Below are 27,540 nucleotides of genomic sequence, written 5' to 3'. Positions count from 1 at the left end.
AGAGTTTTTGTTTTATTTTTCTGTTTTATTGTTGTGAGCTGCCCTGAGTCCCCTCGGAGAAAGGGTGGCATATAAGTCTAAACAAACAAATAGGGAGCCTGGATAGCTCAACAGACTAAAAGCCTGTTATTAACATTCAGCTGTCTGCAATTATTGCAAGTTCGAATCTCCCCAGGCTTAAGGTTGACTCAGCCTTCCATCCTTTCTAAGGTAGATAAATTGAGGACCCAGTTGTGGGGGCAATAAGCTGACTTTGTATAAAATATACAAAAGTATGAAGGCTATTGCTTAACACATTGTAAGCCGCCCTGAGTCTCCGGAGAAGGGCGGCATATAAATCTAATTAAAAAAAATAAATAAAATAAAATAATAAATAAATAAATAATAATAGCAGTGCATGAAGGGAGCCTCTCTCTGCCGGACTCTGGGCTATGAGCACGCAGGCCGCCCAGGACCTCCTGCACCCCTGAAATAATAAGACCCCCCGATAATAAGGCCAAGCCCTTATTTCGGGGTTCAAAAGAAAATAAGACCCTGTCTTATTTTGGGGAAAACATGGTATCAGATTTGAAGTATATGAAATGTAGAATGGGATATTTTGCATAATTTTGCATTACTAGTTGAAGAGAATTCTTTACAACTAACATAATTGTCTGTAGAAATTAGCAGGTGATTAAATTTCATAATAATACACACATACCAATACATAGAGTTTTGTCACAAAGTAAGGCATTGAGTAGTTTGTTTACCTCTCTGGAACTGGGAGATTGGGGCAAAGCTTAGCAGCGTTTACATGTGTAGTGTATTCAGATGGCTTTAACTCATAACTACATAAAGCAGAACCTGTATAAAGCATAAAAAACAAAATAGAACATTACTTGATGAAAAGTGATATAACACATCGCATTAACACAAGAAATACAACATTGATTATAGTATTCCATGCTGCAATAGAAAATGCCATGTACAATATAGATTTTCTGAGAGCAATGTTGTACTTAGGTAAATAAAGAAATGCTGTGATTATTTAGAAATAATTAGACTGATCTAAAATAATTACATATTCAAATCTGTATTCAATCTAATTTATATTCATATAATTACAACAAAAACTTTAGGAACTATCTGGAACAGGATCACCACGTGGAGAGCTCCTTGTAGCAGTCTAGTTTAAAGCACTACGTAGTTCCTCAACCATATCATCTACCATAACAAAATGGGAGATCTTCTGCTGCTGGCACAGCGTCGCTTTTAATCATTAGAGACTGCACCGAAAAGTTGGGCAGCTCTGGCCCCACTGCAGCTATGGATTATAACCAGGCCCCTGATTCTGAAGGTCCAAGGCTAAACAGGATCCACAGGCAAGCTGGGAGAATCCCTGAGCTTGCGAATGAACGCTGGCCTCGCTACTGATATCAAGGCAGTCTTAAACAGCTTGCATTGCTGCTGCGAATTGGACCCACCCAGAGTGTGGCCAAACAATTGACCAGTGACTCCGGCTCCTAATGCAAGTCTGGGGTGGTGCCAGAAGCGTGTCTGTGCAGTCCCTGAGCTGCTATGTTAAAGAAGGCATGCTTATGCAACCATGTGGCTGCCGTGGCTCCCTGCTGAACGAAGTATGACCGTTGGAGCGGTCAGGAACTCCAGGCCCCTTTCTGCCACCACGGATAGTCCAGGAGTCCTTGCCAATGTTACTGGCCTGTTACTACCACCAATCAGCTTTGTGGCGCTAGGAATCAGGTGTGGCGAGCTGCTGGAAAAACCCTTGAAACTGCTCCATTCTGTCGGTGTGAAGAATCCAAGATTTTTAATCAAAATTTTCCCTCAGAAGCTCTCACATCTTAAATTAGCATCCAAAGAGCTGAGACTGAGTTGAAAAATGGGACTGTTACCAGGGAGGCATGTCCTCAGAATTTCAACTCAGTCAATAGAGCTACAAGGCTAGAGTAATCCAACCTGACCTGGATTCTCCCGTTGACCCTCCGGAGAATGGATTATTCATTTTATAACCACCACAAGTAACAGACATTTTTCAGAAGGCCTTACAAGCAGCTCTCATATGATTAATACCGGTAGAATATAAATATGAGAAGTGACTGGGTAGGTAGAAAAGTTATTTTTGAATTTAGTATGATTTTACATGGATAATGGTGCCAAGAAAGATTGATTCATGAAACGAAGAACAGACGTATATGTATATTTCAATAATCAAGACCTGTAATAAGCAAACCAATGAAAAATTCTGGGATTCTGGAGTGTTGCCTTTTTCTACCTGTATTTAGGTCTCTTTTGCTACTACTTTTGGAAGTAAACCAACATTTTTCTCCTGAATATTGTCATCTGGTCTAAATTAAACTAAGTAACTTATTTATATAGCTTTTAACTGGTATCAATGGATGCGGTAGACTTTCCCAAGCTGATCCCTTTTATTTTATAACAAAGATTGTTAGAAGACTATTTAATTTGTCAGAGAACTCATATCTCATCAGAATTTTTGTTAGCACTGCACATCTTAATAACATCCCTTCTGTCATTTTTGTAGGTTTAAGGAAATCTTGTTCTGGTTGATCATAAACCCGTGATTCTGAAGTGTGTGAATCACCATCTTGCTGTCCTCTGTGGCCTGTGAAAGGGAGGACGACAGAATTAAAATGTCATCTAAGTAGCAGAGGATGTGTACTGGAACCATGTGGACAGTCACTGCCACCACCAACAATTTGGAGAACATTCGTGGGGCCGATGAGAGGCCGAACGGAATGGCTCAGTACTGAAAATGGAAATTGGAGTACGCAGAGCGCAGATACTTGCGATGTGCTGGGTGGATCGGGACACGTAAGTAGGCTTCCTTGAGGTCCACTGATTGTAAAAGGTCGTTCTCCTGGAGGCATCCCAGGATCGATCTTAGGGATTGCATCTTGAATCGCCTGTACAAGATAAACCGATTGAGTTGCTTGAGATTCAAGATCCCCCTCCATCCCCCTGAACTCTTGGGCACCAGAAACAGGATGGAATAGAAGCTGGTTCTTTCCTAGTCCCTTGGCACCGGCTTGATGGCCCGGATATGCAACAAGACGGTGTCCATAAGTTGTTTCTTTATGGGTTGGTGAGAAACCGGGCACTGTAGGTAGTGGTTTGGAGGGCTGGAGCGGAATTCTAAGGCGAGGCCGGACCCCACCGTCTGAAGAATCCAAGTGTCAGTTGTAGAGAACCCCCCACTGGCAGTGGAAATACTGGAGCCGACCGCCAATGGGGAGGTGTGGCAAGGCATCACTTGCCACATCGAAATGGTTTGGTACCACCCCCTCGAAATGGCTTCTTCATTGGGGGCTGGAGCCTGCTCCGATCCTGGAAGGCCTGCCTGTCGGTGGGTCAGTCAAACCTTTGCGAGGAGCGCTGAAAATAGGATCCGCTGGGTCTGGTATCAGGCCGAAAGGGCTGCCTCTGCAAGTAAGGAGAATATCGGCGGTCGGGCCTCCTGTAAGAGGAAGGTAATACCTTCCTTTTGTCCTTGTTCTCGATGAAGATTGGCTCTAAGGCCTCACCAAAAAGAGCTGAGCCCTTGTATGGGGCCGAAGCAACTTTCCACTTCGACTTCATATCAGCCCTCCAATTGCGCAGCCATAAGAGCCGGCGAGATGTTATTGTGGAGTCCAAGGCTTGAGATGCAAACTTTGCCGCATCTAAGGATGCGTCGGCCGAGTACTCGGTGGCAGCTACTAGTTTATTAATGGTTTGATGTAGCCCGATATCCTGCGGGAGCTTTTCTTGTAATTGGCGAAGCCATATCAGAGATGCCCGGTTAAAGAATGAGGCTGATGTTGCGGCCCTAATGGCCCAAGCGGCCATTTGGTGTTTTTTCTGAAAAACAGTTCAGCCTTCCTATCCTCAGAGTTAAGGCCTTCCACTATATCGTGGAAAGGACAGTGGAAGACGTGGCACTAGCTACCGGGGCATCTACAGAGGGCAAGTGTGAAAGATGCTCAAGTTCAGGAGCAGAACAATAAAATATCTTGTCATGGCCGCTAGGAGCGGCAAGCGAACCAGGCTGACTCCACGGCCTTTGAATGACCTCAGAAAACAGTTTTGGATAAGGAATGAATTCCTGCTCCTGCTTTGGAGTCATAAACAGGTCATCATGAGCAGCAGCTGATCCCTGAGGATGATCAGAATGGTCTTCAACAACTCCAATATTGATCACCACCTTAGCCTTATGGAATAAAGGCTTAAAGACTGAGGGGTGGAAAAGGCCCGTAAACGCTGGCCTATCTGGCAGCAACCCTTCGTTTTCAGCGAACTCCAAATCTCCAGGGTAACCCTCCCCAAATGAGGAATCATCACTGTGCGAAGAGTCGTGTTGCGAGGGAGAAGCAAGCCTGCCCGAAGAATGTGCCGGAAGCTGCATTCATGGGTTGGGTGCCACCAACGGAACCTGACTGCCCTGCTGAATTCCAGCCGCCAGCATTTTGGACAGATTGTCAGAGATCAGAGCTTGAATGTCCAATGGCTGGTCAGGAAAAGACCCTCAGCCCCGCTGCGGTCGTGGGAAACGTAGTTTCTGGGGCCTCACGAACGGGCATTGGGTGCTTATGCAACCCCACTGGCATTGTACTCTGGACCCCCAAGTGGTCTGCCTGTGTAATATCAACCAATAGCTGAGAAGAAGTACCAGCCTCAGTTGTAGCCCAGCCCTGGAATGCAGCAGCCCCAACATGTGGTAGGGGTACAATAAGTGATCAGCCGAGATGGCTTCAGTGGTAGATGCATGGTGATGCTCTGCAACCTGAGCATTGCATTGTGCCTTATCAAACTGCTTCTCCAAGGCTTTGTGACACCTGTTAGCGTCTTTGTCAACCATTGCAGACTGTTTAGAAGACCCAGATGATGAAGGCCTAGCCTTAACTGACTTACTACTGGTGGATTTTTTAGCCCTTTTAGAGCCAGAGTGCTTGGATCTATGGGCTTTGGGAGAGCTAACAGCTTGCTCCATGTCAGAAGACAGAGCAGAGTCAGACATGATAACTGCCACGTAGTAAGGCTGCTGAGAAGCCGAAAAGCAGAAGGCAACGACGGAACTGCAGTCCAACAGGCCCAGAAGACTATCACTCCACAGAGTAGGTAGTAAAAGACAGCTTCCAAGGACACCACCCTCATAATGCCAGCTCTAAAAAGAAACTGGACTGAAAGTTCAGAAGAATAAAGGCCCGGCACAGACACAGACAAACCTGTCCTCCCTCATTGCTGCATCCAAACCTCTGGAAATGGTGATAAAGACCGCACTGACTCCCAGCGGTGGCTCAGGCTTCTGGAACTCCAGGAAATAAGGCATTGGAGTCAAACCCAACCCTTAAGCACCGCTTCTCCAAAAGCTCCCTTCTCCGTTGTCCAGAGAAGTCTTTGAAGGTGGGAAGCAAGGCAAATGGCAAACAAGCAAGGTGTGAGGCAGCTGAGCCTCTCAAAGCACTGCCGCGCCTGAATCCACAAACAAAATGGTGGGCACAAGTGGCAAAACCGCTTCCCTGCACCACCGCGGACCATTTGCAAACAAAAAAATGGCACGAAAGCTATTTCAAGCTCTCCAAGCACCACAAAGCTTCACGGAGTTTGCCCCAGATCCCCGTGCATGACTCAAGAGCCGCCCAACAAATGTGGAGCTGCGATTGTGGTGGCGGTTGTGTCAGCTGACTTGGAAATCAGCTCACCCACCGGCGGCAGATCCAAGCATCAGAGGTGCCCTGAAAAGGGACAGAACTCTGGAATGCTGCCACAAGGAAGTCCAGGGCGGTGGAAGGCTGCCTGGAGCCCCAGGGATGCCTAAAACACTGCCAGCAGCAGAGGAGGTGATGTCAATTCTCCTATCCGAGTCCAAATGTGCATCTCCTTCAGGAAAAATGTCAAAGAAAAAAACAAAGTCCAAAATGATAATCCAAGGTGAGAAATCTGACAACTAAATGCTAGAGAAAGCCATTCAGGTCTCTTCAGCTAGACTGAGTGAAAAAGACTGAAGCTCAACCGAGCACAGGTGTGGTCAAAGAAGAGGGGGGGGAATTTACACTCAGTCTCTGGCATATAGATGAGAGATGACCCATGCGTGGATTATCAGAGCAGCGTACTGGAAAACTGCTGATTTTTAGACAATTCTAAATCTTGGAACCACAGAAGAACTAAAACATCCATCCACAGCTCAGACTGGTATACTTTTTTTCCACATTTAGAGACGACTGATCTTTTTTTTCTCTAACAAACCTTTCAGTACTTCCCCCACCCCAATAGTTTATGTTTCCCACACTAAGAACACTCAAACCCAAAGTTTCCATCCTTTGGGGAAATTTTCTTTTGTGTTTTTTTAAACCACTGCATTCTTTACAAAAAAAAAAAATTACAAGTGTGTTTAGGACATATTGGATGGCTTGGCTCACCACATATTTCTGACAGTTGGTTTCTTTCACTGTCAGCTCTAGCGCAGTTTTTCAAGAGCTTTTTGCCCCCTGCACGCATCTTTCTCGGCTGCCTTTGAGCCCTTATGGGCAGACACAGCCTTGCCTCCAGATTTTGAGGTGCGCTTTGCCACTGCCCTTGATGAAGTATTCTTGCCAGGGCCCACAGGATCAACCTGCAATGCTGAAGCCTCTGCAGCCTTCACTTTCATGCTGCTGCCTGCAACTGCCTCCTCCACCTTTACTGTTGTAACGGCAGGCTGGCTGTCAAAGAGGGCTCCCTCTCTCTCTCTCTCTCTCTCTCTCTCTCTCTCTCTCTCTCTCTTTCTGCGCTCACACTCACTGTTGGAGGCTCGCTATTTGAGGAAAGGCAATAAATTGGCAATTGTGGGATTGTTCGTGCCGTTTCCCCAATGCTCTGGTGATCAGGAGGCTTAAAAGCCTTTTGCGTCCTTTCCCGCCTTTTTTAGACTCTCTGGCAGCTTCGGCAGTTTTCTGCTCTCAGGCAGTACTTGCACCAGTCAGCTGGACACTTCAAAGTGGAACACAAAGCTCCTAGAACTCCAGCTGCTTGGGCTCTTTAGGCTGCAGCACTACAGCTCCCAAACAATCCTGAGCCCCTGGGATAGTGGTGTGAAACAAAGCTCATTCACGCTACTCACAATAAGTTTAGGAGCGCGAAGTTCCTGCGGCGGCTGGACTTTCCTGAGCTGTCAAATGAGGAGTGCGAAAGCTCGTGACTGCGCAAATCTTGTGCGCTAGATTAAGGAGCGCGAAGCTCCTATGCTCATTAAAGCTCCATTACATTTCAAATTACAGGGGCTAGGAATTTTGACACGTCTGTCCTAGCTGAGGGACTGAGTCAAAAGCTGGGGAACATTAGCAACAGAGGTATGTCCTCACAGCTCTGACAGACTCAGTCCAAACAGCTAGCAGACGAGGTCAACCCATTCCTGGTTGTTATCTCCACCACTATGGAGAACAATCAAACCCAAGGTTTCCATCTTTTGGGGAAATTTTCTTTTGTGAACCACTGCATCCTTTTTTTGAACCACTGCATTCTTCACAAAAAAAGATTTACAAGTGTGTTTAGGACATACCAAAGAATGTACAACACACACGACACATTATCTATGGAGCTGTACATGTCATGAGAAGACAGGAATTATGTTAGTAACTTCAAATGAGCCCTAAGGAGATTTAAAAACTAACATTGATAAACAATAATTTTTTAAATGAATCTCCAAACAGTAACTTTTTGCGATCATTCTTTCAAGATAAATCTCCAGTAGAATTCATTCCAAGGTCATTATCTATTTCCAAATGATAGCGTACTTGATTTTAGCCAAAAGGTTGCAAACCTATATATTTATATTTGTATCATCTAAACCTTGTTGTTCCGAAGTGAGCAAACCAAAACACAAGCCTTCCATTGCACGTTCACAATAACACTTTGCTATGGAAAAAAGTTAGCTGTAATCTATGAAAATTTCATTGGTAAGATAACAGTCACTTCAACAGTTGTTTTGGACTTTGTAAAAAAAATCCTTTGTTTTACTTTTTGACTACCAGTTTTTTAAAAGACAGCAATGTAAACACAATTCATGATTCAAAGATTTTCTCACTTCCAAAAGTCAGGCACAAAACATTATTTCATGTTTTTTTCAAGCCATTTTATATGGACTGTAAAAGTGGATATGACATCCACTTATGTCAGCTGCAGATAATTCTACACTGCAAAGGTCACTCCAAAAGTATCCACTCAAAAACCTACTCAAGTGTGAAATATAAAACCAAACACTATATATAAATTTCAAAACTGCATTTCAACTGAAGTAGTAATATTTGGCTACATCTAGCAAATATTTAAGAGTTTTATGAAGCCAATTTTCCACAGAAATTTCGACCACCAATTCTATGCTATTTTCCCATTCCTCATTTCCTTTGTACATTGTTAAAATTACTTGCTACATACATTTAGTAACAGTAACAGAGTTGGAAAGGACCTTGGAGGTCATCTAGTCCAACCCCTTGCTCATGCAGGAGACCTATACTAGGGATTCAAACCACTGAACTGCCAACTTTTCTGATCAAGAAGCTCAGCGTCTTAGCCACTGAGCCACCTAGCCATGACCTACCTAGAATTGGAGATGAAAGGCGTTGCCTCTAAGAGCGGGTGTGTTACGAGTAACTCTTTTCTAACACTTACTCTTAGTTTTTAATGAATTCATATCCTGATTCATCTCAAAGTGGATCTTATTCTGTGTTCCAAATATAAAGTTAATTATTTGATAAACATGAATACTAAAAGGTACTGTTTGTTAGTACATAAGACCTGTTGCTTTGAACATACCACAGTTATGAGGCTACCACAGTTCTATTAATATTGGATTTCTAACTGATACAATCACTTGAACTACGTATTGGTGGAATTCTGTAGCTTTTATATGTGGGAAGCTGAGGAAACTTTAGTTATGGGTTGGTGGAACTTTATGAAGTGCTTTTTGATTTATTATGAATTCTTCCAAAGTTTTATATCTTCAAGACATGATTTATCCAGCTTCTTGATTACAAATGATGGATTTTTCATTTTAGAAGTTATATTGATATATGGGATACCCTTTCTCTTCCTTTTGATTTGATCTTAGAACCTTTTGCTTGTTTTATCAGAAAAAATGAAAAGATTAAAGAAATTAATAGATAGAACAATAGATAATTTTGTATGTATATGATCTTATATTTTATATATATATTTCTCTAATCTTATACAAGAATTTGGTATATTCTCTGGTTACTGAATAAATTAGGATAAATCATACCTGACATTACTTGAGTGCTATTGTTATTGCAATTTCACAAAGTATTCTGTTTTATTATTATTTAGTCACCTCAAAGTGAGATGGATGGCAAACAAGTCAGAGATAGATGAGATAGATGAGATAGACAGACAGACAGACAGACAGCCCGACAGACAGACAGACAGACCGACCGACAGATTTAATATGCGATTCTGTCACTTCTGAACTGGTTTAAAAAGAGTAAAATGAACGTAAGTAAAATGAAAAATACACACTAAAAACAATTCAAACAACATCTCTCTATATAAAAATGGCTCTGTGTGTGTGTGTGTATGTGTGTGTGTGTGTGTGTGTGTGTGTGTGTGTGTGTGTGTGTGTGTCAGCATAACTCTGGAACGCCTTGAGCAATTTCAACCAAACATGGTACATAGATGACTTACTCCCTGGAAAGAAATACTGTGGGGGTAAGACACCCCTAACACCCCTTGGGGGGGGGGGGGTGTTCTGTTAAAATACAGCCTGTTGTGCCTTAAAATGGCTTCTACTGTACAGCACAGTGGAGTTGCCATGGTAATGGCACACCCACCGGCCCTACCACAGCCAACCAGGGGTTGCGAGAGGAGAAGAAGGAAGAGGAGGAGGAGGGCCACCAGAGCCTTAGTGCAGGACTGAAGTGGCTCTATACTTGCCTTCGTACCACATTTGTGCTCAAGGCAGCCTTTGCCTCCTGCCACTTCGGGCTGGAGCTCACGCCCACCGCGCTCGTCCGAAAAGCTGCCTGGCGGGGGACACAGTAAGGCAATGGCCAGAGCCTTAGTGCAGGAGCGAAGCAACCCTGTACTTGCCTTCGTGCCACATTTGTACTCAAGGCAGTCCTCCTGCCACTTCAGGCTTAGAGCTGTAAGTGTCCTGTTGCTAGGGGCGAATGGGGCAGGATCACGTTGTCGCTTCACATCGTAATGGGCTCCAGGAAGAGGAGGGGATCCCATCTCCCCCATTGTGAAGCGCTCTCAAGCTCACTGTGCCTCATGACACCTCGTATCAGAATCAGAGGGGGGGGGGGAGAGAGAGATACAGAGAGAGAGAGATAAAGAGGGGGGGGAGAGAGGAGAGAGACACACACACAGAGTGGAGGGAGCTGGCGATAAATAAATACCCGGGCAAAGCCAGGTTATCAGCTAGTACATACTAAAAATGAAGGCAGATGTTTTAATAAAAATTGGGAGAAACAAAAATATATTCATTTAATATTTACCTATAGATGTCCTGTAGGAAGATATAGGCCTTCAACAGATTTCTGAAGCAAGAGTCTGCTACAGAATCTGAAGGGAGAACATTTTTCATTTGATATCAGTCTTAGAAAGCATTCTCAACTAATAAATACAAATTTAACTCGAATTGTGATCATGAATAAACATGATCTAGATTGAGTATTCATAATGCCTTCGTATATTTGGAACAAAATAAATATACCTGAGATATTGAATTTCATTGATTTATTTTTAATACTTTCATATTTGTATTCCTTTACATTATTTAATATAAATGTATGAAGTTATTAAATCATATTCTTTCATAAGATCATTCTTTATGATTCTCACTGTATAAATTACATTTCCTAATGTAATTTTCTATATTTCAAGGATTATCCTTGGTCATTCTTTCTTCCTTTGGCTATAAAACAGAATATGGAAAGTTCAAGATTCAGGTCCTCTTAGATTCAACTATTAATACTTAAATACTTATTTAAGTATTTAAGCCACATGTTAATTTAAGAAAACAAGGTTGGGGATACTTGGATGCCTTAGTCAAGGCCACATTTTACCATCTAGTAGTCACATAGATGCAGTTGTTCAAAGCTAACCATGGTTAACTTCTCTTAGTTTTTTTCTCCTGACAGAAACATTTGACAAATCTCTCACGGATCCAACCATTAAATTATTGTTTCTTTGTACTGTTCCACTCTTTTGGATCTTACAATTACAATTACTTTCTTACACTGGATTTTATAATTACAATTTTGACGACTTTTCAAATGACTCCTGAGCTGAGGTGAAAGAAAAGAAAGGGAGAAAGGATGAGTTTGCAGTAACAAAACAAGATTCTGCTGACTTTATATAGCAGTTAGATCTGAGTTAAGATCTGTACTTGCATTACTAATATCTTAATGGAACAAGTTGTGGATTTCAAGTAATAACTACTGTAAGTACTTGTGATTCATAAAGAATTACAACAACAGTGGGGGAAACTGTTTGGGTGGAGGCTGACCTTGAGTCACTTGTCAGCTCATTTTTTCTATTCCAACATGTAAGAAGCTGATTTACTAGATGGCTCCAAAGAACATATATTAAATTGACACATTCCAATTAAAAGATTAAATGGATTTAAGGATTGCATATATCCTTGCTGTTGATCATGAATTTGCACAACAGAATTTACATACAAGATAGAGTTTTAGATAAACTTGCAGAAATTATGGAGTGGTTCGCAGACAGAAAGCGAAAAAGTGAGTAAAAGGTTTTTTTGGAATTTATGATTCATTAGAAGCTTGTCATAGAAAGAAGTTAATAAACAGAATTAAGAATGTTATAAGAAGGTAACAACAGGAGAAATATTACAAGAGGCAAAGAAGATTCATGATTTATTATTAAATGGAATAATTAGAAAGATGCAATGGTTGGTTACAGCAGTAGAACAAGAAAACATTGTCTATGGAAAATATTTTTACTACTTGCAAAGAAAGAAGAGAAAAGAAACAAATAATGTCAAGACAAGGGACAAGAGAGTTGAAGCCCATGAGTGAAAGGGGCAAAAATTGGGGGGGGGGGGGAAAGAACCACCAATAGAAATATTAAAAATTTAGCAAAAACAAATACTTCCTACATATTAAATAATTTTTCAGAATAAATGTTATATTTGCACAAAGAAGATGTCTGTTGGGATATATTCCTAAGGTTTTTGCACAAGAGAAGGAGAGATGCTATTCTAAAACAGCAGATTGAGGCACACTCAACTGTAGAAGGGAAGCAAATGCAAATATTTGAAAATGTTTTCCCTAGTATGTTAAAAAAAAAAAAGGAGACAATTCATATTTCTTGCAAAAGTCCTAAGAACTAAACATTAAATATACATGGAGAATTGGAAGACTGTTAGGGACAAAAGAAATAACTGCTAGGACAACAAACAGAAGCTTCTTTATGTGAAAATAGATGGAAATCACAGCTGAAAGAAAAATAAAAGAATCAGGACAGATCCACAAAACCAGTCCAAGAAGACTGGTTAACTGAGGGAGTTAAACAAAGTCAAACAAAATTAAAACATTTAGATTTATTGGATATGAAAAACTTTCAAAAGAAAGTAAAATGTCAAAATCATTTGGAAAAGGCAAACAACTAAGAAACCTTTGGTATAGCAACTCAGAAAAAAAGAGAGAAAGCAAGAGAAAGGGAATAAACTGCTACATACATACTTTTTACATTTTTGGGCCAGTCACTCTCTCTCAGCCCAACTCACAAAATAATGGAGGAAAGAGTATTGTATGTGTTAACCATTTTGAATTATTTATACAAATAATAATCACAGGAAATAAATAATCAGAAATAATAGCAGTTGCATAATTTTTCAAGGAACTATATTCTTTGAAAATATGATGATAATGGAGGAGAATAATAATAAAAAACAGAATATAGCAGTAATAATTTTAGATCCGCAAAAAGGCCTTTAACAACCTGGGGCAGTGTAGCAGAAATTTACAGGACTGGTAAAGAACAATTGATTTAATTTAATTTAATTAATTGTTGATGAAACTATGGTAAGAGTAAGATTCAAAAATGATTTTGCAAATCTCAAAAGAAAGGCAAATCAGCTTTCCCTAATCTTGGTTTATACTACAGACATGTTGTGAATATTGAAAATATTTGAATTAAAACTGCAAATATATTTACTAAGAATGATTCCAAAAAGTATACATGAAAAATATCATAACCTATAGAAATATATGCCAACAATGGCAAGAGTCAATTCACCATAACATTGGAAAAGAGAAAATGTGCCAACAATACAAGATTGTGAGACCAAAATTGGAAGATATGTAGCAGTTGAGAAATTGACTATATATGTGTACAGCAAAAATCTAACTAAATTCAAATAGGATAGGCTTGCTCACATACAAAATTGTACCCAGCAAGGCAAGACTTTTGTTTTTGAGTTAAGTTGCTATTTCAACCTGTGATATTCTTACTGTATTTTACAAAACTATATAGTCCTTCTAACTGAATTCCTTTATGCTGAATTAGGCTTGTTTTGCAAATTGCTGCACAGTATTACAATCATGCTTCTTATTTGGAATGGTTGTTTCATCTTAATATTGGAAGAACAGCTAAGTTGAGGGAGTATGCTTCAGTATTTAGAATCTTAAAAGTAAACCTGAAATAGAATTCAATTCAAATTGGAAACCATTCCTCAACTATATTATATGGGTTTGTGAAACATCCATACATCACAACCTGACTTTTTCCCCAGGTGCTTGGGTCCAGTTGAGAGAAGTGAGGAGCGCATGACATGGATTTTGTAATTTGTTAACTAACACAGTTACTTTGTCTTTTAATTTAACTTATTTTTCTCTCTTTTAAAATGGTACTACATCTAATTACAGCCTGGAATGTAGGAAAACTTTTTATCCTATTGCTGTACGAATTGATCAATAGCTTTTCCTAAACTGGAAGATAAACTGGCTATCTGATTAAAAAAAAGTTTGTTAGTGCAAATGAGGGTCTGGTTTGTCTCTTCATTAACTCCAAGCAACCTTTTTGACATCAGACCTTATTTTAATGAATATGTGGGATATTATGGGATGCAAATATTTAACATGTAACTGATTTCCTATGCAAAGGGGAGATTATTTTTATCTCATCCAATCAACTTCCCTCTTGCATTTTCTTCGTGTTAACTATAAAAAGGAATGTAAAATGGGTCTTGTGGCTCTCCCCTTTTTATAGGGGTACCCCCAATTAAATGCTTTTAAATGACCTTCTGATTCAGTTTCTTATTGGGAAGGTAAACTGAGGTAGAACCTAGGGCCAGATTTGGCTATCAGAAGTCCCCTTCTGATTGTTCCATTTGCATGTTTTATCACATTCATTTTATATCTTGCATATGCTTTTAATGTTATGTGATTATTTTGCTTTATTGTTATTTCTTACTGTACATCATTTACACTAGCTGAGTTGCAAAGCCCTATAAATCCAATCAATCAATACCCATCAAAATTTTGGATTTTTCCATGAACAGAATCCATATATAACTTTTACCAGATAATTAAATTTACAAGATAATTAGAGCAGATTCTTAGCAAAGTGGATTGAATTTATTGCAGCACATAATCTTGGTAAATTATATACTGTGTTGACCATGTTTTTTGATATTCATGTTTAGCTTAGAACTTAATAACAATTTTTAATCTTGATATATATTCAATTATTCATAATTAACTATGCTAGAAAATTATCATATTTATGGTATTTTAATTCCTTATTTATTCATTTATCTTTTTTGTTTGTTTATGTATCATCTTTAAAATGTGTAATAAAAATTCAACTGAGGAATCTTCTCCCATAATAATATCATCTTTCTTTTTTCTTATTAATACCATTTTGTTCTTCTGTCTAGCATCTAATATGCTTACTTTGAGGACAAGCAGCTGCTCCTCTAGGTTGTATAAGGTGAAAAAAGATTAGAACTGTCTTTTCGGATAAAGTCTAATGCTCTGGATTAAGAAGATGATGCTAATTTAAAAGCCTTAATGGGATGGTGCAACAGAATTAAACTTCATAAATACACAAAATAATTTAAAACTATGACAAATGTAAACTATCAAACTCTAGCATTAGTATTATTTTAAGTTCAATGAATATTTTTATTGGAATAGGGTTAGAAATATAGCTTGCTTAATTCTCCTGAAGTTTACCTGAAGAGGCCAAACAGTTTCCATTTCTGTAAGCAAAATTAAAGGTAACTATTTTTCCGGATTTGTATTTTATCTAAAATACTACAAAGTATAACACAGTTTGCATATAATGCTATGGTGTTGCCATGGTGTCACCTTCCTCTCACCTGATATCATTTAGGGCACATTTTTATCAAACTGGCATAAACATCAAACCATATTGACTCACATCTATGGAAATGTAGATTTTAATGCATCACTTAATATTCTATTGATAACTTCTAAAAACCTTCTTAGACATTGAAAACCAGCATTCTGGAATATAAATCTGACTAGAATTCTTCTTAGCACCTGGCATTTTAATGTGCAGAAAGCTTTTCATATTGTCAGCTCTCATTCTAGTGCAGTATGATGCATTGGGGAATGCCACATAAGACTCCTATTCCTCTATAAATTCTGTTAATTCTTTTAATATATTTGTTTTAAATAAAAGCATACAAATAAATTTTCAGAAGCACTTTTCTCCAAACATATTTGCACTTTAGGAACAGTCTATCCATATATATCAGAATATATCAGTATTTATTAATAACATATATTTCTGGCACCTAGTAATGTAAAAGGAAAGTAATTCACTCAAGTATTCCAGGAAAGATGGAAAGAGGAAGGGGAGGGAAGGGAAATGTTGTTTATAGACAGCTCTCAATTTACAAACATAATTGATCCCAAAATTTCTGTTGCTAAGTGAGACTGTTAAGTGAGTTTTGCCCCATTTTACCACCTTTCTTGCCACAATTAATGAATCACTGCAGTTGTTAAGTTAATAACATGGTTGTTAAGTGAATCTGGCTTCCCCATTGACTTTGCTTGTCAGAAGGGGTGATCACATGACCCTCGAATATTGAAACCATTATAAATATAAATCCGTTGCCAAGCATCTGAATTTCGGTCTGGTGACCTTGAGCTTGTAGAGAAAAGGCAGGGTCTAAATCTAATAAATACAAATACATAATCTATCTTTCTCATCAAAATTATCTTTGCCGGACCCATTCTTGAACAATCAGTCATTTTATAAAGTGTAACATCAAAGAACCAGTGCAGAGCCTCAGAACAAAAACTTGGACATTGTATCAACATTGTTACTGTGGTTGGTGTGGGCTTGTCGCCCACTAAGGAAAATTTGAATAATTTTATGAGCTTTAATTCCTCTAGTCCAATTAAATCTATAACATTTGGATATGAAAAGAGAGCACTTAAGAAAAACAGCATCATCTTGTTTTGTTTCTTTAAGATGTAAAGTTTATAAGATCATATATATTTGCAACTATTGTAGATGAAGCACTTCATTTTGAGAAAAAGAAAAGACTATTTAAACACAATGCATGATGGTTGTTTTTTGATGTGTTATTAGTTATTTCCAAATAATACTTTAGTAAAATGAGAAATAAAATTGTATTCACCTTACCATTAATATCTGCAAATTTCTGAACATCAGCCAGAGTTTTCAATTCACTACGTGGGCATGCTGATACACAGAGAGCAATGGACTTGATCTTCCGACGTACTAAATCTACATTGCATGGCTCCAGAAAAAACACAAACCTTAAGGAAAAAATGCACATACATGTTGATTTAGATAAAGAACCTAAAACAGAATTTTCAAATTTTAGAAGTAAAAGCACTATATAACATACCATTTATTTAATTATACACTTCCACTTAAGATTAAAGTGGTGCCTCTCTGTAATGATGATGGATGTTAAATATCTATATTTAGTATTATGGAATCACCACAAAGAAAACCATTAGCAACTCATGTGATATCTACTCACATGCAACATATGTCTTTCTGAATAGTCAGCATTTTTTCTAGTTACATCTGACTATACCATTCCTAAAATGCATTTCTAGGTAATAAACAAAAAGTTTGGTTGCCCATGTACAATCTATCTATCTATCTATCTATCTATCTATCTATCTATCTATCTATCTATCTATGGCTATATTTTTGCTAAACACCTTGCATTTTCCTTTGAATGAATGCAATAAAAGCTAAATTCAGGGAACAAGTAATCAAGCATTGAAAGAAAGTCTGTTAAAGTATGTATTTATTTTATCTCATTCAGAAACATAGCAATATATCCACTGTTACAGAATGGTCCCAACATGTTAACTTCTGGAAGCTTCACAATTTCCACTTTTGAACATAATGCAATTTCATATCAAAGGCTGCAAAATAATCATACTATATATTACCATCCCACCTGATTTACCAACTTTAACAAAGTTCATCCTGTACTGTCAAGTTACATCACTATCATGTACTTTGAGGCAGTTAAGGAGCAATATTATTTTTTAAATGTAACCCTCACAACAAAAAAACTGCTTGTCTTTGTTTATAGGTTTTGAGAAACTAAGAGCCTACTGTATTCTGAATGTGATCTTTAAATTCACAATATATATAGTACTCCAATTATCATTCACATTGCATGCGTGTCAGAAGCTCTGAGGCGCTTCCGGATTGAAAGGATTAGCTGGTGACATGAACATTACCCAGGGATGCCCAGTTGGGGGCTCCTTTCATATCCTTTGTTAAACAAATCTCTGCAGTTGTTAAGTGAATTAAGTGGCCATTCAACAAATCCAACTCCCCCTATTGACTTTGTTTGTCGGAAGCTGGCTGGGAAGATCGCAAATGGTGATCACATGATCCCAGGAGGCCATAACTATTGTAAATACATGCCAGTTGCCAAATGCCAAAATTATGATCTCACAAACATGGGGATGCTGCAAGGACTGGTCATAAATCACTTTTTTCAGTGTCATTTTAATTTTGAACAGTTGTTAAACTAATAGTTGTAAGTTGAGGACTACCTGTATTGTCCACAATTTATTTATAGAGTGAGGTTTTGGGGCTTGCAGATATGCTTGACACACAATTGAAAAGACTTCTTTTTTGTTTTTGTCTGAAAGGGGAACTCTGAGAAGCATCCCTGACAAAGGTCTTAAAAGTCAAGAATTTTTCTTTGGAAGCCATTTTGACGAATGGTTTGGGGTACTGTAACAGTTGCAGGAAAGTAATTATTTAGCTGTGATCAGCACCATGAAGTAGTCCTCTAAGATGAAATAAGAGTTCCCAAACTGCTCACCTTAGAAACTTTTCCATTGGCAATTTTGCTATCCTCAACACATCTGGAAACCAAAAAAAACCAAGTGATCTCAATGCAGAAATGAGGGCTCTTAGGATCAGTGATATCACACCTGCATTTTTCTTGCTATTCCAGAATATAGTATGTTATATTGATTTATGCTATATACTATAGAACTACACAGAAAGCACATGAAATAATGGTATCTTAGTTACTTTACCCACCCATTATTAGTATCACTATTGCTATTAATGCCTGAAATATTATCCCTTCATCCGTCAACCAACTTTTTTGCATTTTCTTTTGGCCTACTTTACAAAGGACCATAAAGATTAGGATACGTATTTTCAAAGAATACTCAAAAAAAGCAAATAAAACAGTCATAACTATTGTCTATTTCTTGCACAACATATAGAAAATAAGCAAGATATTTAAGCAAGTAGAAACAGCAAGAATGTTGCGGAAAATGACATAACACTGGCTTTCTTCATTTTAAGAAAATTAAAATTGAGCAAAGTCAAACATACTGTAACATGTAGGTTTTAATAAGTACAGTAGATAAGTACAATTGTCTGCAAACAATTCCCAAGAGGAGGAAAAAATAGAGGACAGCTCAAAAAGTCAGTATGACTGCACAAGAAGTCAATATGGTTGCATTAGTGAAGTTTAGTGAAGATCAAAAAAAAGAAAAAAGACACATCCAGGAAAAGTAAAAAGTCAGGTTAGAAAAGAGTACAAACTCTAGACATGTTTTCAGGGACACAAATGCCCAGAATGAGCTAAGCAAAGAATGTTAACAGTAACAAAATGCTGAGAAAGCTGCCTCAGTATTTGGCACGGAACGCAGCCCCTTGTTGTTCTGCCCCAATGCTTGCCCACCAGTGCTCCAGTGATCTGGTTTCCTGCCCTTGCTATTTTAAAGTACAATAAACTGTAATAACACTCTCCTTATCCATGATTTAATTGTGGATGAGCGAGCCAACATTGTATGTATTATGCAGAGTAAGCCTGTCTAAACAGAGGTAAGAGCCTTTCTAAGGTACCTTATGACGATAAGGGAAGCAAAATGTAAGGTTTTTTTTTTCTTTTTCTCTCATTGCACCAATAGAGTAGGTTGACAGCTGTTTTAGGTGACCAGGTCTTTTGGGGTAAAGGTATAACTATGGGAACATCTATGGGGTTGTTATGAAGGATCTTCTAGGTATCCCTGTGTGTGTCTAGAAACTGAGATGCCAAACTTGAAAATATTAAGAAAATGCTGGGCTAAAAATATTTTTGAACATGTTTTCGAACTTTCCATAAAAGTATGAAAGTTTTCTGTAAAAAACTTTCCATTTTTTACTTTGATATGAATGAACTACCTCATTATAATGGAAATCAGTTTTCTTCTACTATCCAATCCTTTACTAATGGACATTGCTTCTGCACTCAATAAACCTTAGCACTGGATTAAAATGATAAAGGCCACTGTGTGTCTTCCAGGTGTAAATACAATTTTCACACTTTTGATTTTTATTTTCAGGTCTTGAAGAAGCAGAAAAGACAAGGCAGATAAAATCTCAGCCTAAACTAAATAATTTGGCTCCTGTTGATTCATTAAAGCTATCAATGTATCATTAGACCAAGTCACACACACAACATTTATTAATTTGTTAATTAAACATTTCACGAAAAATGAAATTTTAAGACAACAAAATATAGGAATTAATTGATGAGTTTGGATTTCTGTTTCATATGAACTGAATACTCTCCTTGTAACAATAGCTCTTTGGGTGTACTTGGTTTAACTACAAAATATACCATTATATGATACAGGATATTATAATTGCTTGTTCAATGCGTTGTTTCTTACATCCTACAATGCATCTGTCATATTTTGAAGTATAGAAAGTTAAAATTCTATCTTGGCTCATGAATAGTATTGCTGTAATGTAGTGTAACTATTATTACATTCCACATTTTTTTTTTTCATTTCCCTGAGATTGCCACACAAATTTCTCCATCTGTTCAGCAGCCAAGATAGCAGATGGTTTTAGTGCAGGTTCATGAATTGTACACATAATTATTTCATGCTCCCTTTTTTCTCTAAATGATTATTATAAATCTTTAGGTTTTTAAAGGAATTTTTTACAGCCATATTAGGAAAAAAGCAAAATTATCTAAGATTTTTTTCAAGAAACATAAGTAAATCTTGCAGAGGGAGCTAGAGGGGCTCAGACCAATTTAGTCCATATAACAAATAGAATAAGATGAATAGAATAAGACTTACTGTACTTTGAAATACAACAAGCCTCTTTTCCTTCTTGAAGATAAATAAAATCTCTTCTATTCAAACATTGTCACCATAAGTATCAATTTAAAAGGTGTGAAATGGACATGCAGTTTTGTACCATGAATGCAGAGCGGCTAACACTATGGAATCTGTGGAGAATTTTCATTCTTCATTTTGCTTTGAGGCGTGCATTCAAATGCATATGCATTCAGAATACTAACTTGCCTTGTAAACTTTTTAAGGATGCACAAACTATTGTAAATGAGTAACACTGCCTTTCTTTGCATTTGTCTTTTACCATTGTGGGGTTTAGCATGCCATATCTCCCTCTGTCTGTCACTACCATAATATTATCACCTGCCATTTTTCTGGGGCCCCCCAAACCACCAACCACCCACCCCTACTCTTTCTCCAAGGGTCCATAACACACCAACCATTCAATTAGCTTAATGGTCAGATGTTACAAAGGTACCTTTTTCCAGGACTCCATAGCCTTCATTTTAATCAGCAGCCTATATTCTGTGCCACACCATATCTGTACCTCATCAAAAACCAGATGATACCACTCCTCCTAGCTGTGCCATACTGACCCAAGTAATCAAAGGTAAACAAAATAACAATCTTCATGGGGTAATATAAGCTGGCGTGCACTTTTCTCCCTCAACTCTCATGCAAGGGGGAATGGGGGACCACACAATAATCAACACTCATCCCTGAACATCAAAAAAAAAAAAAAAAAGTCCAAACCAACTATAGTATCTCAAGGCCAGTCCAGGAATATTTCACTGTCATTGTCTTTCCCATAACCACGAATGGACGTTGGCTTACCTGAATGTCTTTTTTCGTTGCGCTGAGTCTCAATTTATGTCTGGGATTTCCTCATCTGTTTGTCAGGAACTGAACGTAATATTTCTTTAAATTTGCATAGGCCACACCTCCTTTGCCCCTAGATTCTCAGTTGTTTCATGAAGGCTTCGTCCACTAACGTGACCTATGAAGAAGAAAAGAACACTCCCCGGCCCCCAAGGCCAGTCAGCCGAAAGGGTGGGATGAATTGAGACGCAGCGCAACGAAAAAGGATGTTCAGATAAGCCAATGTCCATTTTCCGTTGCGCTGCTTAGTCAATTCATATCTGGGATATACCCAAGCAACATACTTTATGGAGAGGGAGGCTGACTGCACCCACGGCTGCATCCGAATGGACTTGCTGCAAGATTCTACGCCCAAAGAAAACTTCGGCTGATGTGTCTAATTTATAATGTCTGACGAACGGAGTCAACTTTGTCCATGTAGCAGCTCTGCAAATGTCCAGGACCGATGCCTGCGTAGCCCAGGCTGCCGAGGTAGCCGCACTTCTCGTAGAGTGAACCCACACCCTACCTGGGACTGGTCTGTCTTTGGAACTATAAGCCAATGATATGCAAGCCTTAATCCAGGATGCGACTGTTCTAGAAGAAACCTTCTGTCCCATTGAGACAGGATTAAAGGACACTAAGAGAGCCTCTGTTTTACGAAAGGAGGCCGTTCTAGCTATATATTGCAAGAGTGCTCTCCTAACATCCAGCATGTGCCATTGGACCTCTAACTGATGCCTGGGGGAGGGACAAAAGTCCGGTAAAACTAGGGCACGATGGAAGCTGGAATTCACTTTTGGCATAAACGAAGGGTCTAGCCTAAGAACAACTGTGTTGGGCCTGAAAATACACAAATCCTTCCTGACCGACAAGGCAGCCAGTTCAGAAACTCTCCTGGCCGATGTAACTGCCAGGAGAAATGCCACTTTAAGTGATAGAAGCCTAAGACTAACTGACGCCAGGGGTTCGAATGGGAAGCCGTAAGGGCCTGCAGGACTAATGTCAAATCCCATGTGGGAAACCTGTGGACCGCTGGAGGCCTGATATTAGTGGCCTCCCGCAGAAACCCCCGAATCCTTGGGTCCTGAGTCAAAGAGTGGGAACCGTCCCGGGACAAAACGGTCAACAAGGCTGCCACCTGCTGCCTCAGGGTTGCTGGAGCCAGTCCCTTGTCTACGCCCTCCTGCAAAAAATTTGGCACAGGCACAGAATCTGAAGCAAGGTCCACATGGTTATGCGAACACCAAAAACAAAATATTCTCCACGATGCCTCATAGATTCTTGTGGTGAAAAGCCGCCTGGCAGCCTGGATGGTGCGAATCATCTTCCCTGACAAATTGTCTTTTCTCAGGAGGATCCTCTCAAATGCCACACGGTTAATTGCAGCCACTGGGGTTCTGGGTGTAATACGGCCCCCTGGCTGAAAGAGATCCTGTCCTGAAGAATTTGCCAGGGCTGTGACACAGACAGGCCCACCAGGTCGGCGAACCATGGGCGTCTCGGCCAATGAGGAACAATTAGTAAAATCTCCGCCCTCTCGGTCACCAATCTCCAAATTACCCTCGGAAGGAGGGGGATTAGAGGGAAAGCGTATAGCAAGCCCTGTGGCCATGGGAAACACAGAGCATTGTAGACTATTGCCCCTGGGCTCGGAAAACGGGAGATGAATTTTGGGAGCTGTGCGTTGTCCGGTCGGGCAAACAGGTCGACAGACGGCTGGCCGAACCTCCTCACCAGTTCCTGGAACAGGTCCGGATGAAGCATCCACTCCAATGGGTCCAGCTGTGTCCGGCTCAACCAGTCGGCCTGAACGTTTGAGGCCCTTCCATCCTTTCTAAGATAGGTAAATTGAGGACCCAGTTTGTGGGGGCAATAAGCTGACTTTGTATAAAATATACAAAAGTATAAAAGCTATTGCTTAACGCATTGTAAGCCTCCCTGAGTCTCCGGAGAAGGGTGGCATATAAATCTAATTTTTTTTAAAAAAAAATACAACTTCCCCTTCCCTAACTGGGCAGAAGCTGGCGCAGTAATAGGCTGGACCTGTTTCTTGGCCCGTTCAAACTGTCTCTCAAGGGCATTATGCCGTCTTTGGGCGTCTCTGTCCTCCATGGTAGCCCTAGGAGCCCCTTGGTCAGGTTCTCTCCTATTGGAAACAGAGGCAGAGCTCCTAGACCTGGATTAAGAGGTCTTTTTTGCTCTGGGGGGAGTCTGAGGCTGTTCATTGTCTGAGGAGAACTCTGGGTCAGCCATTATAGGAGTCTCTGCAAGATACTTGTGCCTCTGAAGAAAGAGCAGAATTGGCGCCCAAATCAACCATTAGCTCCTCCTCAGGAGGATACAAAATGGCGCAGAGCTCTCCCAGCGCTCTGCTGCTCTGCTGTAAAATACTTAAATAAGCCTCCTTCCAATCCTGCCACCCAGCAGCCTTCAAATCTCGGCGTGGGTTAAACCCTCTGATTACTGCCTCTCAGTGCAGTTAATAATCAGCGGTAAAGATGCTACCAATCTCCTCACGCTGCTGGGACCTCCAAACCTGGCATCAAAATGGCGCGAAACGATCCACTGGCTTGTCGCGCTTCTCTGCGGCCAGCCTCTCTTACCAAACTCCAATCCTCAGTGTGGCCAGGTCCCAAGGCTTCCAAAGTGCTAGAGCTAATTGCTCTTCGAGTTTAGCGATCAGAAATTACCTCAGAGTTTGTCTCGGAGCCCCGAGCAGTGACTCTGGAGCCGCCTTTACACTAAAGGGAGCTCAAAATGGCGGCTGCAGTTTTCCAGCGTACCGGGTGACCAACGAGCTCACCGATGGCTACTTATACGGCTCAACGCCGTTTGGAGTATCCCAGCCGGGATAAAACTCCACTTGCTGCTAAATTGAGGTATGGGGGTGGTGACTTGGAGCCCCAGAGCCACTCACCCACCATGAGCAGCCTTAAGCAGCTCCAGCTGCTAATTCAGCCAGAAGCCTTGCTTTCTTCAGCTCCCACAAATAAAATAACAAAAGAAATAAAATAACAAAAATAATAAAATAATACAAGAATAAAGCCTCTCTAAACACTTAATTAACTAACTGCCAGAGCAGTTTGAAATAGGTCCCTACAAGAAGACTGAGAGAAAATAACTGAGGATCTAGGGGGCAAAGGAGGCGTGGCCTATGCAAATTTAAAGAAATATTAAGCTCAGTCCCTGACAAGCAGGCGAGGAAATCCCAGACATGAATTGACTAAGCACGCAACGGAAAAGAACATAACACAGTTCCACTGACATCTCCACGCTGCCAAATCCTCATCAGCTGAGCAACAGTACCTAGATAGTAGTCAAACCAGTGCCAAACAGCTATTGTTGTTCCTGTTCTGTTACTGGTGCCGCTGCTGCTTTGGTGATCCTAGCAGCTTCAACTTTCCAATCAACTCATAGACTACTCCAGAAGATCCATGTTTCATCAATTCTCATAGCCACAAAGTGATGAAATATCATCCCAACTCAGTGATAACTCAGCTGTGATATCAGACTTTCCTCTCCTGTACCATCACTTTCACAAACTTTTATTAACATGCTGCAAAACTAATCATTTGTGTGAGTGCACATATCACCTCAGTGCCTATTTTTTTTTAAAAAAAGGTGCCTGACTTTTTTTAAAAAATGCCTATCTTCCCTTCTGTATATTTTGTAATTATTATCACTGTTGATAAGTCACGATGTCATTCACACATTATGCTAAATCCAAGATACATGATAAGCATCTGTATAGGTTGCAACTAAATTCTAATTTTTAAAGTATTAGAAACAGAATATTCTGGCTCTGCTTTGAGTTCAATCATCAATCTTTCTTTGGGCTTAATTTTCAATTAGCTGTCCTTATATTTACAGTGGAAATATGCCTTAGTCATAATTAAATATAGTTCGCTAGAGGTCAACTTACATTTTAAATATTCAAAACATCTTTGAATGCAAATAGTCTGATCTTGCATCAGATGTACCTGGAATAATTTCTTAGGGCATCTAATAAAAAGCCATGACAGCTTATGTAAAGTAAAGATGCGAGAAACAGTGAATTCCTTGACTAAAACAGCAGGGTCTAAACTTATAATAAAATGTTTTACTTATTGTTTACTTAATCTTGTGAACCAAAATGACAACATCAGGCTAGAAACTGGAAGACCATAATTTCTAGTCCCGCCTTAGGCACAAAGCTATCTGGGTGATCTTGGGCTAATCACTTTCTCTCAGTTCAAGGAAGGAAGCTATGGCAAACCACTTCTGAAAAATCTTGCCAAGAAAACTGCAGCACTTATTCCACAAATAAAACCCTGGAAGAAATAAATTGAGAAAGCTTTCAGTGCCATGCTCTAAGAGAAATGCCATTTTCAAAACTATGACTTTCTGTTAGGTTGCCATACAAAACTTCATTCCCTTTTCTATTCCAATTTCATTTCTCTTCAAGAAAGAATTAAGGAGGAAAAATTGAAATAGTAGTCCTTAGCTTATATACTTACTTTTTTTCTGTAAGATCTAGGCCACTGTTGTCTATTCCCTCTATTTTTACATTCTTCTGTCCACAGATATTTCCGTAACTATCATATCCTGAAACCAATCTTGCAGCTGCTCCAGTAGCTATTGAAAAGCCACAAATAAAACCCTGGAAGAAATAAATTGAGAAAGCTTTCAGTGCCATGCTCCAAGAGAAATGCCATTTTCAAAACTATGTCTTTCTGTTAGGTTGCCATACAAAACTTCATTCCCTTTTCTATTCCAATTTCATTCTCTTTCCTTTGAAATACAATATTTTTTCTAAAAGTAAAGGCATGATTGCCCAAGAGAAAATAGGAAAATCAGATGTGTACATCATGATATGTATGACATGCATGTTGTAAAATTAGCATCCAAGACAAATTCATGCATTAGAACCATAGATATAATGGATTTATACGTCCAGGATATCGTGTCTTTATTATGGCCTTGAAATTGTTTTTGAATCAAAGTGCTATACAGAAGCTCAGATGGCAACACTGACTAAAAGTGTGTTTGATTAATCACATTTATGAGTCTGATACAAACCTTTATTGTTGATAAGGATCTGACCATTTTTATCTATACTCTAAGTGATTCTACGCTGGAATAGAATTCATTCGAGATCTTTCAATTAAAAAACCACAGCAGAATATATCTGAAAGAAATAGGGCTGTTAGTTCATGCTACAGTAACTTAGATTGGGGCTACCAATTTATTCTTAATTTATTTAGTTATTTATTTTGCAAGACTGCCTGCTAGCTATGTGATTCGGGGTGGTGAACATATTGTGCTGAAACAATAGCAAAATCACCAACAAAAACTAAAACACAGGAGTGTTTTGTTGGTGATTTTGCTGTTGTTTTAATATGCAGCGTATATATCATAAAAGTGGCCCGGCATCTATTTGATCTCAGAGGAGATGCTAAAGCAGTTATAGTAACAAAAGGGATGCTATTCTCTGCATAAGATGACACTTAACAAAAGCGATCCGAAGCTGTCTCCTCTGTTGGTCCTCATGGGATGGCCAGAAATAATTAGAGACACATAGTCTACAGAAAGTAAATCTTAAACTCAAATACTAACATACAGATAAAATATACTGCTGAAAAAAATAAAGGGAACACAAGCAGAAGACATCCAAGATCTGAATGAATGGAATAGCCTTATTAAATACTTTGTTCTTTACATACAGTAGTTTATACACTGCTCAAACAACTAAAGGGAACACAAAACTACTGTATGTAACGAACAAAGTATTTAATAAGGCTATTTCATTCATTCAGATCTCGGATGTCTTCTGCTTGTGTTCCCTTTATTTTTTTGAGCAGTGTATATTAATCTCACCAATGTGCTGAAAAGTGTCAATTTAATATTTTAACTTGGCTGCTTAATACAGCACATATATAAAAATAAATGAATCTTCTGACAAGTTGTGAAATCATCATCCAGTTCCTGGGGGGAAGAAAAAAATGTTTCTTTAGATATGTCGTTTGTTACATACCATGCCAATGCAAAATAGAATGAACAGCAAAAGCCATGGGATATCTGTGCAGCTGCGATCCTCCAGAGGCTTCCA

At 39.3% G+C, this 27,540-nt stretch overlaps 1 protein-coding gene across 1 annotated transcript; it reads right to left on the bottom strand.

The window, feature by feature from the left end:
- Positions 1-680: 680 nt before the first annotated feature.
- Positions 681-27,540, bottom strand: LOC139311127 (choline transporter-like protein 1). The gene is made up of 4 exons (XM_070935480.1): positions 27,466-27,540; positions 25,949-26,091; positions 16,642-16,778; positions 681-843 (listed from the first exon to the last, which is right to left on the bottom strand). The coding sequence occupies exons 1-4, from the start codon at positions 27,466-27,468 to the stop codon at positions 746-748; spliced, it is 381 nt and encodes a 126-aa protein (XP_070791581.1). The 5' UTR covers positions 27,469-27,540; the 3' UTR covers positions 681-745.

This window comes from Pituophis catenifer, unplaced genomic scaffold, assembly GCF_029215685.1.
Source record: "Pituophis catenifer annectens isolate HBS135680 unplaced genomic scaffold, rPitCat1.0.hap2 SCAF_2, whole genome shotgun sequence".
Lineage (NCBI taxonomy): Eukaryota > Metazoa > Chordata > Lepidosauria > Squamata > Colubridae > Pituophis > Pituophis catenifer.
This window is presented reverse-complemented; position numbering and strand designations above follow the sequence as displayed.